General features: G+C 39.4%; 1 protein-coding gene across 3 annotated transcripts in view; it reads left to right on the top strand.

The window, feature by feature from the left end:
• GPD1L (glycerol-3-phosphate dehydrogenase 1 like) overlaps window positions 1–16,198 on the top strand; it is an 87,619-nt gene that overhangs the window by 59,070 nt on the left and 12,351 nt on the right. For all 3 annotated transcript variants that reach the window (XM_073333365.1, XM_073333366.1, XM_073333367.1), the window contains 3 exons: window positions 1,210–1,350; window positions 6,299–6,437; window positions 7,609–7,721. In XM_073333365.1, the coding sequence (XP_073189466.1) occupies window positions 1,210–1,350; window positions 6,299–6,437; window positions 7,609–7,721 (393 nt within the window). The remainder of the gene's footprint in view (window positions 1–1,209; window positions 1,351–6,298; window positions 6,438–7,608; window positions 7,722–16,198) is intronic.

Below are 16,198 nucleotides of genomic sequence, written 5' to 3'. Positions count from 1 at the left end.
TAGAACTGGAAGGGATCTGGAGAGGTCATCTAGTTCAGTCCCCTGCACTCACGGCAGGACTAAGTATTTTCTAGACCATCCCTGACAGGTGTTTGTCTAACCTGCTCTTAAAAATCTCCAGTGATGGAGATTACACAACCTCCCTAGGCATTTTATTATTTCCCTTTTGTCATAGGCCAAGGAAACTTTGGTGCTATCTAGGTTGCTCATGTTTATTACCTCCATAACTAGTGTTTGCAGAGGCCACTGTGCAGCCCCAGAACTCATTTTTGGTGCCTCTGTTATTTCAAATGTGGTTAAACATGAGGACTACTTTAACGTCCTCATCACTTGTTGGAAAAGAGTGAAATCTGGCAAGTGGCTTGGAAGCTGGTCATCTTCTTGAAAAACAAAACCTTTTAAGAATCAAACATAGAACATCAGGAAACAGATGTAAGAGGGCCTGGTGAAAGTTTTGTTTTGTTTATTTAAACAGGACATGTCTCTGTTACAAGCTCTACGGTGGCACAGCTGTGGTGCTGCAGTGCTGTAGCAATGTAATGTAGGCACTTGCTACAGCAACAGGGAAGGGTTTTTTCCATCACTGTAGTAAATATACCCCCTCGAGAGGTGGTAGCTAGGTCTACAGTGTGCTTAGGTTGGCTTAACTACATCTCTAAGTGTGAATTTTTCACAGCCCCGAGCAATGTAGCTAGGTCGACCTAAGTTTTAGATGTAGACCAGGCCTCATTCTTCTGAGTGGAGTAGTGTATTAGACTGTTTGTCTCTTCCCTAGCTGCTGGTTTGGCAAATCAAAAACAGGCTCTAATTTTGCATTTCAATCAATTAGGTTGTGAATGTTAGTTAGTTAGCTGTCTGAACTCTGATTTGTAGATGCAAACATCATTTGCTCTTGCAAATTTGGTAATTAGCTGTTTAAATTCTGTCATTTTCAGGTACAGTTGATTGTGTCCACAATATTAGAAGGTGGGGAAAGGCCCCTTTCAAAATTTGGCCCAATAGGTCTTTGGCTGGCTTGAAAGCATTTGATGCTTTTGCATTTTTAGGAATTGTAACGTGCATGGTTTTTTTTCCTCTTATTGATATAGCATGATAGAAATGATCATTCTCAGAAAGCTCTTCTAGATTATTTTTAGAGAACTTTTTAATAGAATTAATTTCTTTTAAATTCTTTTGTTTCAACTCCCTTTTTCTCCCATAATTGTACAGGTTGCCGTTCCAAATCTTAACGAAGCTGTGCAAGATGCAGACTTGTTGGTCTTTGTCATTCCTCACCAGTTTATTCATAAGATCTGCGATGAGATCACAGGACGGGTACCAAAGAAAGCTGTTGGGATAACGCTCATTAAGGTATAATAAATGCTATACATTAACATTGTCAATATATAGAGGAATACGATCTTCTGAAACCATTCAACTGAGAGTTTGAAATGAAAAAATCTTTCCCTGCCAAATTTTTATTTTTTCTTGATTGTTCAGTAGAACTTCTTTGGGTGTACAATCAGAATTTGAGTCTTCGTCACTAGTGAATTGTTATACAGGGTTTATTTTATTCTGTCATTTTCAGTAAGAGGGAGGTGAGGCTGCTTACAAGACTAACTTAAAAAAATGTTTTGCACCACCAGGCTTTTCAGTCTATTACTTTCTGATTCTGGATACATCATTAGATGGAGAGCAGAGCATAAATATAATAGTCTGGTTGTTAATTCACATCCCAAACATTGAGCTGATCATTTTAAAAACTGACAAGAGAATCTCATGTGACTGAGTGGACAGTGCTCTTGTTCACATCAAAGATTTTGCTGCAACAAGAGAAACTGTTCAGACCCACCCAAAAAGATGGACCAGTTCCAGTATGGGAACTTGTTGGGAACAGCATTTTAAAGGGGCTTTCATAGAGCTGGAGGCAAGGGAGTTTCTGTTTTAAATGACATTTTGTTTCTGAGTATTAAGCTATGGTAGGTCTGGTTATTCCCACAAGCTTCTAGAAGACATTACTTTGTTCTTGCCCTTCATTTGGTTGAGGGTGGGAGTGCTTTATTTTCTCGGCATAAGTTCCCGTCTATTCTCATTCCTGGCACAGGTTCACCCTCCAGATCTTTCATTTTTATTTTTTAAATAAATTTGGCTCTCTTTAGTTTAGTTTAGCTAAAACCATTGACTCTTGTTTTTGTTGGTGTTGCCCCATCGAAGGGATTTAGTCTTGAAAGCCTGAATTTTATTAAAAGGTAACACTGCTCTAGTTCAGGTGTTGTATTTTACAGATAAATTTTTGATTATATATTCATTGAATTGAAGGATGAAAGAAATAGGGCACATGATTCTGGCATAGTGTTGAAAGCAATAAATATATAGCAACGAAAACTTCCATGTCGGCCAATAGCTATCTGAGATGAAAATAAAATCTCAGACTGAACATTTTGATGTCACCAAGTAGCCTACACCAACAGAATTGAGGACATGTTCCTTCACTCTCTTTTCTTAAACTCTTGAGAGGAATGTAATTGATTCTTCCCTAACTTATTCTGGCCTATTTGTTTACCATTATGTCATTTATGTCAATGTGAAACCAGAATAACTCTAAAAGTCAGTCTGGTTACTGTGGCTTTTACACAGATCAGATTTGGATCAGAAACTGGGTCTATATTCCTTTAAACATACAGTTTAAATTCTTGATAGTTATTGACTATATTTATGTAAAGAATAAATATTTAATGCACTGGTAAAATTATGCTAAGGAAAAAGTATTTATTTATGCCAGGGAAAAGATTTTCTATTTTTTCCATAAACATTAGTATATTCTTAGTCTGAATATTTAATGTAATGTTGGATGACATTTCTTACACAAGCCAGAACTGGTTACCAGACAACTTCCCATTGCTAAGCTGCTGCTGTGGTCCAGGAGGTGCTCTCTTGAAAGAAATGGTGCAAATGTTTTTTTTATTCTGTTGCAACTGTGTGCAAACTACATATTCCCTCTGTCAATGGGACCAAAATCTGTACAAAGGGGCAGAGATCTGATCTCACTAACAAAAGAGCATGTGAGAATGGAATCATTTCACCATTTGTAAGTAATGGAGGATTTTTTTATTTCTAAACACGTGCACGTGTGTGCATGCATACACACACTTTGTCTCCTTATATCTCTATGCAAGTACATTTAGTGTGGCTACTGGAAACAAATTCTGTAGTTAGTGTAGTTCTGCTCTGAACGAGGGTTATATAAAATTAGGGTGACCAGATAGCAGGTGTGAAAAATCAGGACAAGGGGTGGGGCGTAATAGGTATCTGTCAAGGTTCCTTCCCTACTCTGAACTCTAGAGTACAGATGCAGGAACTTGCATGAAAGACCCCCCTAAGCTTATTCTTACCAGCTTAGGTTAAAAACTTCCCCAAGGTACAAACTTTGCCTTGTCCTTGAACCGTATGCTGCCACCACCAAGCGTTTTAAACAAAGAACAGGGAAAGAGCCAACTTGGAGACGTCTTCCCCCAAAATATCCCCCCAAGCCCTACACCCCCTTTCCTGGGGAAGGCTTGATAAGAATCCTCACCAACTGGTACAGGTGAACACAGACTCAAACCCTTGGATCTTAAGAACAATGAAAAATCAATCAGGTTCTTAAAAGAAGAATTTTAATAGAAGAAAAAGTAAAAAGAATCACCTCTGTAAAATCAGGATGGTAAATACCTTACAGGGCAATCAGATTCAAAACATAGAGAATCCCTCGAGGCAAAACCTTAAGTTACAAAAAGACACAAAAACAAGAATATACATTCCCTCCAGCACAGCTTATTTTACAAGCCATTAAACAAAAGAAAATCTAATGCATTTTCTAGCTAGATTACTTACTAACTTTACAGGAGTTGTAAGGCTTACATTCCTGATCTGTTCCCAGCAAAAGCATCACACAGACAGCCCAAACCCTTTGTCCCGCTCCACAGGTTTGAAAGTATCTTGTCCCCTCATTGGTCATTTTGGGTCAGGTGCCAGCCAGGTTGTCTTAGCTTCTTAACCCTTTACAGGTGAAAGGGTTTTTCCTCTGGCCAGGAGAGATTTTATAGCAATGTATACAGAAAGGTGGTTACCCTTCCCTTTATATTTATGACCATGTCTATATAAGAAAAAGCCCCAAATATCAGGACTGTCCCTATAAAATCAGGACATTTGGTCACTCTATGTAAAATGGCATTAGTGCGGTCCTTTTTCTGTCTGATTTCTATATGTAGTATACTCTCTTTACAAATGAAAGGTATATGTTTAACTGCCAGACCTGCAAACTCAACCTAATATGTGAAAATAAAACTTTATTTATTTTCTTTAGTGAATGATAAGGTGAATGCCAGATGAGGCCCTGAATGATGCATCTGTAAATCATGTTGCCTTAAATTGATTATGACAGGGTAAATGCCTGGAATTCAGTAAATATTTGTGTTGAACAATCAGAGGAAATGGAATCCAACTTGCTTTTTTAACATTGCAATACAAGAAGAGCACAGGAGTGAAAAGCAATTTGAAATCTTCTCTGGCCAGCCTTTGGGTTGTTCTAATTTACATCTAGCTGCCTCTGTAGACCATTGCAGCATCTAGATCTATTGCCCTGGCCTATGTTGGGAGCCATTACATTGACTCTACACCATGTCGGGAATACCCCTACACTGTGGAAGTTCTTGGGTCAGATCCACCTGGGTTCCTGCTTCTTTTGAGATCAACTTCAGACCTAGTATAAGTAGGTGCAGCTCTCTTTGACTTCAGCAGAAGTTCTGTCTGTCCATGGCAGGCCTGGATTTAGTACCCAGTTATGTGTGATCTCTCTCACTGCAGGTTATTCATTCAGGTGCGCAAATTCATATCTAGGTAGTTGTTCCAAATGCCCTTTAAAGAGACTGAATGGCAGCTGTTGGTTAATTGCCTTTTTGGGGGTGTAATAAATAGACTGTCAAGGCATCTTTGGAGCTGTTAAAAAAACAACACATACATGAACATGCTTTCAGATTCTCATCACTCTACAGTATGGTTCACAAAGGTGTTAAGTGAGTGAAAAAAGTAATGCAACAGTATAGTAATTGACTTACGTTTTCATTGGCTGGTTTAGTACATGTGTCTCACAATATCTCTTAGTTGTGCAGTGGTTTTAAAAATAAACCATTTTTTGAGCCTTAGGAATGCAAAACTCTGCCAGCCAGGAATGTCTTCTGTGGCTTATGTAAAGTTAAATGGATTTCAGCAATGCCTTTTTATACTTAAAAAAAGGCCATGGTGTAGTTCAAAGTGATGGTCTTCTATGTGCTAGATATGAGAAACCATTTAAAAATAAGGCTTTACAAAGAAAATGTTTCTATAACCTCCTAAATATTTATACTTTTGGGAAGGAGGATGACAGTTTTGAGCTTTGTGCTTCTACAGAGGGGAAAAAGCACAGTTAATTCACATTTTGGTTCCATGGAAGAAATAGCTTTGGACGAAGGAGATTCTTCAGTTCCCTGAAAAAGGCACAAGCAGTCAGGAGTTCGGGATTCTATTCTCCCCTCTGGCACTGATCTACTCAAGGCACTTCAGTCTCTCCCTGCCCCAGTTTCTCTGTCTCTGGAGAACAGGGATAATGATACTTCGGTAAAGCGCTTTGAAATCGATAGATGAAAAATGCTACATAAGAGCAAAAGTATTATTAATCAGCTTCTTCCATATCTACAAACAGGCTTTTCACTTGTAGTAGTGTTCAAGATGACTAGAACTGATTGACTAGTAAGCCGTTGCTGTCATTAAACACGAAGCAGTTTCTCTGTGATATTTCAGTTTGAGTGTTTTCTCCACAAAATACTACATAAAAATATTAAAATCCAATCCTGTGAGTTTCTGTGCCTCAGTTTCCACTGAGGTCAATGAGCCAGCTCCTCAACAGCTGGAAATCAGTATTTCTCTATTGACTTTAGTAGGGGGACGTTCATTTACATCATCTGAGGATCTGATCCCAGGAGAGATGAACTTGCAGCACCTTACAGGACTGGGCTCTTTGTTTAGCACAAAATAAATCCTGGTGGTGTCATCTAGATGTTGGTAGTTAATTCCTAATTTTTAAGTGCAATTTTGTATCAAAGGAAGACCTCCTAAAAGGTCACAGCAGACGCAAGGCTGTATAGCCAGATGTGTGGGTGGCTTATCTCTGTGGTAGCAAGCCCACTATCTTCTGTCTCTAACTGGATAAACTTTATTGTAGCTTCTACCCAGGAAGGATAATTGTGATGCAGTCTATTCTGTCTAATGCCTGTTCAGTAATTCACTTAAATGTTGGCTGCAGGGAATAGATGAAGGCCCAGAGGGACTCAAGCTGATTTCTGACATTATTCGAGAGAAAATGGGAATAGACATCAGTGTGCTGATGGGAGCTAACATTGCCAATGAGGTAGCAGCAGAGAAGTTCTGTGAAACCACAATAGGTAACAATCTGTGTAATTAAAGTGTTTAAATGTTGATGTCTATGCTCAAAACTCCACATTGAATAATTTGAACATCACTGTTGCCAGCTTTAATCAATCATTATCAGAAGGTGCTAAGTCTTTCATATTTAATTTCTGAACTTCCTATAATGTTTGCACTTCCAAATGTAGCAGTAGGGCATTGGGAGGAGAGATTATGAAATCTCATTAGGATTGTGACTTCAGAGCTGACTCTTATTTCTTTTACAATGAAATGAAATAATTACCAGGCCACAAAGTAACAATTATACTGTTCAATACTGATAAAGTAGCCATGCCACTGCTGTGCAGAACATTTTGCTACATAGGTTGCTACATGGTCTAATATCAAGTGATAAGATGTTTTTAGTACAGGTGTTGCAGCTTGTGAAACACTCTTTCCATCTTTATAACTTTTTAAAGGTACTACTGTATCCTTTGTAGGTTTTCATTGTAACTAGTTCTTCTAAACTCCAGGTGTTGGCCTTGATCCTGCAATTGGAACTACTAGCACAGATATCTCTGCACCCATCTAAGTCTGGAGAGCATACCTATTCATAGATTTCACAGAGTCTCACATGTGCATTCAAATATATGCAGCTGTGTGCAATCTGAGGGAGTTAATGTTGTTAGAACATTAATTTTTTTTTTTTTTTTTTTACTTTTGTGTAGTTAGCTTTGCCAACTTAGTGTCACGTTAACATCTCTTGCATATAATTATTTTAGACGATTGAGTTAGTTTAAAATGTTGACAGACATTTCTTTTTTAGGGCAACATTAGCTTGCTGTGTTAATAAGGTATCTGACTTGTTTTATCAGTAGGTCTGGACATGTCCTTAAAGTACTTCATAGAATTGCAGCTGCTGAGAAGATAACTTGGACAGAGTATTTTAAACCAATTTTAATTATTTAAATTAAAAAAACAAGGGAAATGGATTTAAACAAAAAGGGTGTGATTGTTCTTCTGAGCTCTTAGTTCTTAACATGGATACATTTACCAATAGTCTTTCTTGATTGGAGGGAGGGGAAGTGGGGAAAAACAATCTTACTCCTGCTTCGAAGTATTCTGCTTTGAAGTATTCTGCCTTGCACTAAAAAGCCAGGTTAATAAATGAATAAATTATTCATTGCTTGCTTTTTCCCCCCTCAACAGGCAGTAAAATCCTGGAGAATGGCCTTCTTTTCAAAGAACTCCTGCAGACGCCAAACTTCCGAATAACTGTAGTAGATGATGCAGATACTGTTGAGCTTTGTGGTGCTCTTAAGGTACAGTTAGCCGTGCTGAATTTTTATATGACTGGGGAAGGGAGATGGGGGGAAGGAGGAGAGTATTTACCCCTAAAAGGTTGTCTGTGTATCTCTCTCAAATATAAAAAATACATTCTTTAAAACTAAAATAATTGAACACACAACTCTACAAATACTAGATATAAAACTGGAGTGAGGCATGTGGTTAGTGCATCGAGCTCTGCATCAAGATATCCTGAGTTCTGTTCCTACCTCTGCCATTTACTTGCTCTGTGGCTTTATGGACTTGATGCTGCATCTATACTCCTGAAACACTTTTAAAATCCATTCCAGCCTCTGGGCAAGGTCTGTGTGTACAGCAGCCCCTATGCAAGGGGAGAGGAATGTGAAGCTGAAATTAACCCTTTTTATACTGGAAACCACATAGTTCCCTTGCTCCCTATCCCATTTGTTTCTAGAAGCTGCTTCTACTGGCATGGTTATATCAAGCGTATAGGTGGGACACAACTCTGCTAAAACAGTTTTTTTTAAGACTTATCCCAGACCAGGTGTTTTAGCAAAGTTATGTACCATCTATACAGTTGTCTCAACTGTGCCAGCTGGAATGGCTTTGAAAAAGAGAGGCAGGGAGCAGTCTAGTCAGACTCTGCCTGGTTAGGTGTTGACTCCAGATTTACGTTCCTCTTCCCTTAAGTAGGTACTACGATGAAGAGGTATAAGGGCTCCTGGAGAGAAGAGTGAGAATGGCAGGGCTCTGTGCCCAGATACCAAAGTCTGGGTGAACCCTAGACTGGGAATTTCCTTTTTATGCCTGTTTTTGCTTATGGTACCTAGTTCTGGCTTATTCTGATAAAGCCTTGCGCCTGCTGAAAAATCCTGTGAATTGCTATTTTCATCCTTTCAGGTTAGAGGTAGTTTCAGAAGCACGGATGGGGCCTTAGTCTCCCTTGTCCAGTTTCACCACGGAAATAAGGTAGTAGGTTGACACTGACTTCGCTAGAACTTCTTCTACATAACACCAATGGTGAATTTGGCCCTCTGAGCCATAGTTTCTCCATCTGCAAATGAGAATAGCAATAAATACATTTCTGGGAGATGGGCAGTAAGTAGTAAGGGGACTCCATGAACATGAAATCACGACAGTTTTTAAAAAGGAGTTAAAAATAACTTCAGGTTCTGGACTCCAGTCATCATGCTGCCATTTTCTTACTCTTTAAAATGCTTTTTCTCTCCCCTGTTGCTATGTGATGAAAGACACTTGCAAACAATAAGGAAAACAAGTAAACTGACTAAGCACAAAGTGTTGTCAAATGTGTACAGAGTAAACCTAAAAATGGGGCATGTCTGTTAATTCCTTCCAGCTGTAGTAATTTGAGATAGTGGTTGCAACTGTAGTAGGTATAAATATTTTTTGGACAAGAAGTGGAATTTTTTTCTTCATTACCAGTGTGTCCTTCTCAAATAGTGAATGTTGACGCAGCACTTTGAAGATGTAAAGCGCTATATTGTTGTATACAAATCTGATGCATGTATTCTCCAAACTTGTATTGGACAAGGTTTGTGCAGAATGGCTGAACAGTAAAACAAATATTTTTCTATTCTTTCAAAGAACTACAAAGCTGTTTTTTCTTTTGTTTTTGTAACTGAATTGTACTGATAGGAAGTGAAGTGTCGCTTAAAATGATTCCTATTGATTTTTTTTTTCTTTTCACATTAATTTACAGGAAATTGTTATATATAAGTTATTAATGGCTTGGGCCCCTGGCCAGAAATACAATAGTTCATGTTCTCTAATGTTTGTGACGGGAAGCAATTTCACTGAACACAGTCATGTACTAGTAAAGCAACATTTATGGTACTTCAGAAAATAACTGAAAAGAAAAATAAAGCTTATAAATATAATAAAGTAATACGTACTGGTAGTCAGCATAAACACTGTGTAATGATTAGTAAATGTTACATGAAATACTCTGTTTTACTTGAGGGGCTGTTTGGTTCCTGGTTCTGTTAGTCAGGTTGAGGTGGTTGTGTGGGAAATCATGGAGTCTTAAACTACTGTGACAAAGCTCTGTCCTTGTCTCCGTGGGTCCCGCATTTCCTGGCAGATTTCACTAGCCTCAGAGGCTCACTGTGACCCTCCACATAACCCGTCTCTCTCTAGAGACAAGGGTCACAGTCTACTGAGCCATTTTCATCATAAGCCAGCAAGGGAGGTGAGGAGAAGCTATCCTCCCTTGCACAATCTCTGTTTCTCCCAGTCTCTGATTAATCGCAGGGTGGGGGGCAAAGGAGGGAGCCCAGGCCCACCCTCTACTCCAGGCTCCAGCCCAGGGACCCTAATAGTATCGGCTCTGGTAGCTGACTTTTTAGAAACATGACACTTACAATTCCCTGGGCTACTTCCCCCACAGCAGCCCTCGTTTCCTCAAGCTCCACTTCACCCTTACTTCAGGACCTCCTTCCTTGTGCCTGATATGGTGTGTACTACTCATCTCTCCAACAGCACAGCTTCCTCCCACATCTCCTGACATGCACACCCACCTGACTGACTGGGAGGCTTTTGATTGGTTTCAGCCAGCTCCTGATTGGCTTCAGGTGTCCTAATCAACCTAGCCTTCTCCCTGCCTTCTAGAAAGTTCTTAATTGGCCCCAGGTGTCTTAAATGACCTGGAGCAGCTGCCATTTAACTTATCCTGGTACCAGGGATTTGTTTACCCTGGAGCTAATATATCTATCTCCCACTACTTTTCTATAGCCATCTGGCCTTGCTCCGTCACACTACATTCAGGTAATTTGCAGGAGATGAGGAGCCTGGTTTTCAGACAGCTTTTGCTGTGAATCTGGCATATTTAAATCCTGCTTGAAATTATGTAACTGGCAGGAAACCTGTGATGGACTGGTAGGCTAGATTCTGATCTCTGTTATGTTAGCGTAATCTGGAGTTATTCCACTGGCCTTTACTGCAGTGATTCTGAATTTATACTGATGTTACGGAGATCAGAATCTGGCCTAGTTTATCCACTGCTTTCAGATGTTCTAGTGGTGATATGCAGAGTCACCAAGAAAACATCCCTGTACACAATCCTGTTAGAGTTGGTCAGAAAATTTTTACAGATTTAGATTGTTCCCTTTTTTTGATTGTTGAAATTTCATTTTGACATTTTCTGACCCCTCTAATTCCTGTATACTTCTGGAAGAAGGAACTGTCTGGGAACACGAAAACTCTTGGAGACATAGAGGTGGATTTAAGCCAGTGAATGTTGGGTTTTGACTTCAGCTCAGAGAGTGAGCTCTAGGTGAAAGGGACCTTGAGATTGGTATGTCTAAACTCCTGTAGGACTTGGATGTCTGCTGACACATTGCTGGAAGGTCCAAGTCAATATAGACATAAGCATCTATCTGTAGGTGTTGAAGAATTTAAGACAGTTTCTCTTCTGAATCTAGATAGCTACTAAGATTAAATTTGCATATTTTCTTGATCTGTTCTTTTATTATTATTATGATTGATGTTTGTTAATACTGGTGTGAATTCATTTTAGGTCTTGTTACTCACCAGCTAAAGTCACTGATTAATGGTCTAAAAGGCCTAGTCTACTAGGGTCTGATGCTGACCGTTTAAAAGAACATGAAAAGGAATTTGATAAAATACTCTGCCCTGAGGAGACAACCCAGTGGGTGCTGATCACAACATATCGCTAATTAAACAAACAAAAACAACTTCCAGATTCACCTGTGAAGAGCTTTTCAGAAAATCAAAGATTAACTGAAGTTTTTCATGAAATAATAAATAAAAATCAGAGTGGTTGTTTAAAAGTAATAAAGGGTTCACATTAAAAAACATGGCCCAATCTGGTATAAATTCCCATGTGGTGTAAATCTTCATATTTCAGTTGACATCAGTGAAGCTACACCAAATGAAAGTCTGGCCCCATCTGTTTTTAACAAATCAAATAATATACCTAATGCTTTCATCTGTAGATTTCAGTCTAGCCTATGTTATAAAATACATTACATTATTAAAATTGAGTATTTTAAAAATGTAATTTACTTGTGCTGTTACATTCAGTCCCTCTTCTGCAGTGGAAATAGACAAATCATCTTTTACTTTCTGGTTCTCATCTACTAGGCTAACATTTGTATTACAAACAAAAATGTCTGTGTTTCTGAATTGTTCTTTTACAAACTCGTAATTTTTTTAATTTCATGAAAACCTTTATTTGGGTCTTACATTTTAAACAACACTTTTTTTTTTCTTGTCATGTAAAGCACCCTTTTTTTCTTTAAACCTAAGTTCTGTGCCAAATTTGTCCTGACTGTGGGTATGTAAACACTTCTTCCCTGAGCTGTTCATAATTCAAACATTGCTATCTTGGGCTAGTGCATTGAAAACCTCAATGTGAAACTGACTAGCAAGTTTACTTTAAGTTTCTAGCCTATCTTTCTTGCGTATACTAAGCAAAATGAGAACAGATAGTGAAATGTGAACTAGGCTACTTTAAAATAGAGAATTTTAAAAATTTTATTACTGGTAATTTAATTAACAATTTTTTTCTTTTGTTTTTGAAGATATGATTAACCTGGTCATATCTCTGTTTTTTAACAATCATATTTTAGAGTACAGATGTGTGCTAGCTTTTAAAATCTGTTAAGGAATTTTCCTGTCCCTTCAGTATGATTGGGAATTTACATCATGATAAACTGGTGAAAATTGGAGCTATGTAATTCACTGATTCGAGAGAGAATTTCTCTCTGAAAAGTGAGGGGAAAAACTATGTGATCCACGAGGACAACATTCTATACTGTGAGGGTACTGTTGTAAATAAAGAGAGATTCTAACATAACTTCTGCAACAGTGCCTATTTTAATTGTCTGCAGTACCACTGCAAACTGCAGTCTTGAATACAGTCGAAGGCATATATTCCATCCCAATACTTGCTTTTAGAGGAGGAATTAGTAAAATGCAACTACAGTATTTATTTTAGAGTATGTAAGGTGCTTACAGCAGCCACAGTACATGATTCTGGTTTCTGCATAGAACCATAGAATATCAGGGTTGGAAGGGACCTCAGGAGGTCATCTAGTCCAAAGCAGGACCAATCCCCAACTAAATCATCCCAGCCAGGGCTTTGTCAAGCCTGACATTAAAAATATCTAAGGAAGGAGATTCTACCACCTCCCTAGGTAACGCATTCCAGTGTTTCACCACCCTCCTAGGGAAAAAGTTTTTCCTAATATCCAACCTAAACCTCCCCCACTGCAACTTGAGACCATTACTCCTTGTTCTGTCATCAGCTACCACTGAGAACAGTCTAGATCCATCCTCTTTGAAACCCCCTTTCAGGTAGTTGAAAGCAGCTATCAAATCCCCCCTCATTCTTCTCTTCCGCAGACTAAACAATCCCAGTTTCCTCAGCCTCTCCTCATGTCATGTGTTCCAGTCCCCTAATCATTTTTGTTGCCCTCCGCTGGACTCTTTCCAATTTTTCCACATCCTTCTTGTAGTGTGGGGCCCAAAACGGGACACAGTACTCCAGATGAGGCCTCACCAATGTTGAATAGAGGGGAACGATCACATGCCTCGATCTGCTGGCAATGCCCCTACTTATACATCCCAAAATGCCATTGGCCTTCTTGGCAACAAGGGCACACTATTGACTCATATCCAGCTTCTCGTCCACTGTAACCCCTAGGTCCTTTTCTGCAGAACTGCTGCCGAGCCATTCGGTCCCTAGTCTGTAGCGGTGCATGGGATTCTTCACTTGTCCTTGTTGAACCTCATCAGATTTCTTTTGGCCCAATCCTCCAATTTGTCTAGGTCCCTCTGTATCCTATCCCTACCCTCCAGCGTATCTACCTCTCTTCCCAGTTTAGTGTCATCTGCAAACTTGCTGAGGTTGCAATCCTCACCATCCTCCAGATCATTTATGAAGATATTGAACAAAACCAACCCGTGGAGCACTCTACTTGATACTGGCTGCCAACTAGACTTGGAGCCATTGATCAGTACCCGTTGAGCCCGACAATCTAGCCAACTTTCTAGCCACCTTGTAGTCCATTCATCCAGCCCATACTTCTTTAACTTGCTGGCAAGAATACTGTGGGAGACCGTGTCAAAAGCTTTGCTAAAGTCAAGGAACAACATGTCCACCGCTTTCCCCTCATCCACAGAGCCAGTTATCTCGTCATAGAAGGCAATTAGATTAGTCAGGCATGACTTGCCCTTGGTGAATCCATGCTGACTGTTCCTGATCACTTTCCTCTCCTCTAAGGGCTTCAGAATTGATTCCTTGAGGACCTGCTCCATGATTTTTCCAGGGACTGAGGTGAGGCTGACTGGCCTGTAGTTCCCAGGATCCTCTTTCTTCCCTTTTTTTAAAAATGGGCACTACATTAGCCTTTTTCCAGTCATCCGGGACTTCCCCGGATCACCATGAGTTTTCAAAGATAATGGCCAATGGCTCTGCAATCACATCCGCTAACTCCTCATCTGCATCATAGTTTAAACAAAGACATATGAAGACAAGATCTTTATAATATTCCAGCTTTATTTCTTGCATAATATACTGGTATACAGTAGAAGATTATGATACAGCTATATCCCTGGACTAGTTTCATTCCTTTCTCCTCCTCCCTCACTCCTCTAAGCAGGGATGATTTCAGTATGGATGATTGCCTAAAAATTGAAAGGAACAGAAAATAAGAAAGTTTTGAACACAGCATTCTTCTGGCTGATAATTTTACATTTGAAATTATTCTGAAGCACATTTAAATGAAGACTAATAAGGGCTGTCACAGCTAGGTGATGAAAGAACATCTGCTGAATTTGCTGTTCAGACACATGTTCTGAATATCTGCTTCACTTGCTATATTTATTTTCTCTGACAATGGGCTGATGGAGCTATCTGGAAGTATAGAAGACGGAGAGCGCTGAAATGGAGGCCTTATCATAACTCATGAAGTGTCTTGAAATGTGAGCTGCAGTTCTGTCACTGGATCTGGTGGTATCAGGGAGAGAGCTAGAAATGGCTGTAAACAATAGCTTGCTGGTTCTGTGAACCAGGTATCCACAGGTTTGTTCTGTATCAGTAATGGTTCCTGTTGTGAAGTGCACTGAGAATTAGACTCATAGACTTTAAGGCCAGAAGGAACCATCGTGGTCGTCTAGTCAGACCTCCTGCAAATTGCAGGCCACAGAACATCAGCTACTCCTGAAATAGACGCCTAACCTCTGGCAGAGTTACTGAAGTCCTCAAATCATGGTTTAAAGACTTCAAATTACAGAGAATTCCCCATTTACATTAGTTTAAACCTGCAAGTGACCCTTGCCCCATACAGCACAGGAAGGAAAAAAAAACAAACCCCAGGCCGGTCTGACCTGAAGGAAAATTCCTTCCCAACCTCAAATATCTGTTGTCTCACTCCTTTCTGCACAATAGTATGTGTAAGCAGAAGGGAAAACAGGTTCTAATACTTGTATGGGTATCCTTAGAGACACCAGCTCAGGTTTGCAGCACAGATGAAAGCATGAAATCTCACATGGATTACACACTGCTTTTCCTTTTACTATCAGCTTAATTGTGGAAGGACAATGTGTTGTTAAAAAAGGCCTCTGAAACCATATGCATCAGCATGATGAGGGACTCCATAAACTTACTGTCAAAACCAATGTTGGATTGCAAGTTTTAAATTATTCTTTGTTGGTACTGACCCTCACGTTACAAAATGCTCATATGGTCATCAAAGTCTGGAGCTGCAGCATACGCAGTATGCGTAGCCTTTTGAAGTTAATCAAACTTGCATTTCTGAAGGGCTCTGTGTGATCACACTGAGTTGCTTATGAGAAGATGACTTTCCCATCTGTTCTACAACAGTCCCTAAACTCTGGGCAGGATCAAAACTCAACCATCTTCTTGGGCTTCAACTTTAACAGACATCTAAGCAATAAGATAATATAAAGTCCAGTCCTTGCTTAGGACTGCTCTGCCTACCACTTAGATCTTCTCATCTCAGACCCAAGATGTCTCTCTCAGGGCAGACCCATTCAGAAGCACTTCCTCCTTTTGTTTGTATTCACTCCAGCTGCTGGGCCCTCCTTGCTTACTTGAGATAGCTGGCAGGTAGTTGTGTTCAAAGTTGAGTTGTTGGCTCCTATGTGCTGAGGTGCCACCATGGAGTGAGACCCAGAGTCACCTGCAGGTGACCTTTTTTTTTTAGTGTTTGGTTTAAAAAAAAAAGCTTTTCAGTAGTGTTATTTAATGTATTTATTTAATTTTAGCTTGGAGCATTGAGTTACTCTTAGTTTCAAGTCATCATAAAGGCAACATTTTAAAATCATGAACCTGCAAAATAGAATTGCTCTTACTTTGTCTCCAAAACTCCACAGCTGTATGCACAAACAGGTATTTGCACAGGTAAATTGAGTATTTGAGCTTGCAAACAGATAGGCACATTTCTATTGTGCATAAATATGAGTTCCTGCAAATGCAATGGATATG

This window comes from Lepidochelys kempii, chromosome 2, assembly GCF_965140265.1.
Source record: "Lepidochelys kempii isolate rLepKem1 chromosome 2, rLepKem1.hap2, whole genome shotgun sequence".
Lineage (NCBI taxonomy): Eukaryota > Metazoa > Chordata > Testudines > Cheloniidae > Lepidochelys > Lepidochelys kempii.
This window is presented reverse-complemented; position numbering and strand designations above follow the sequence as displayed.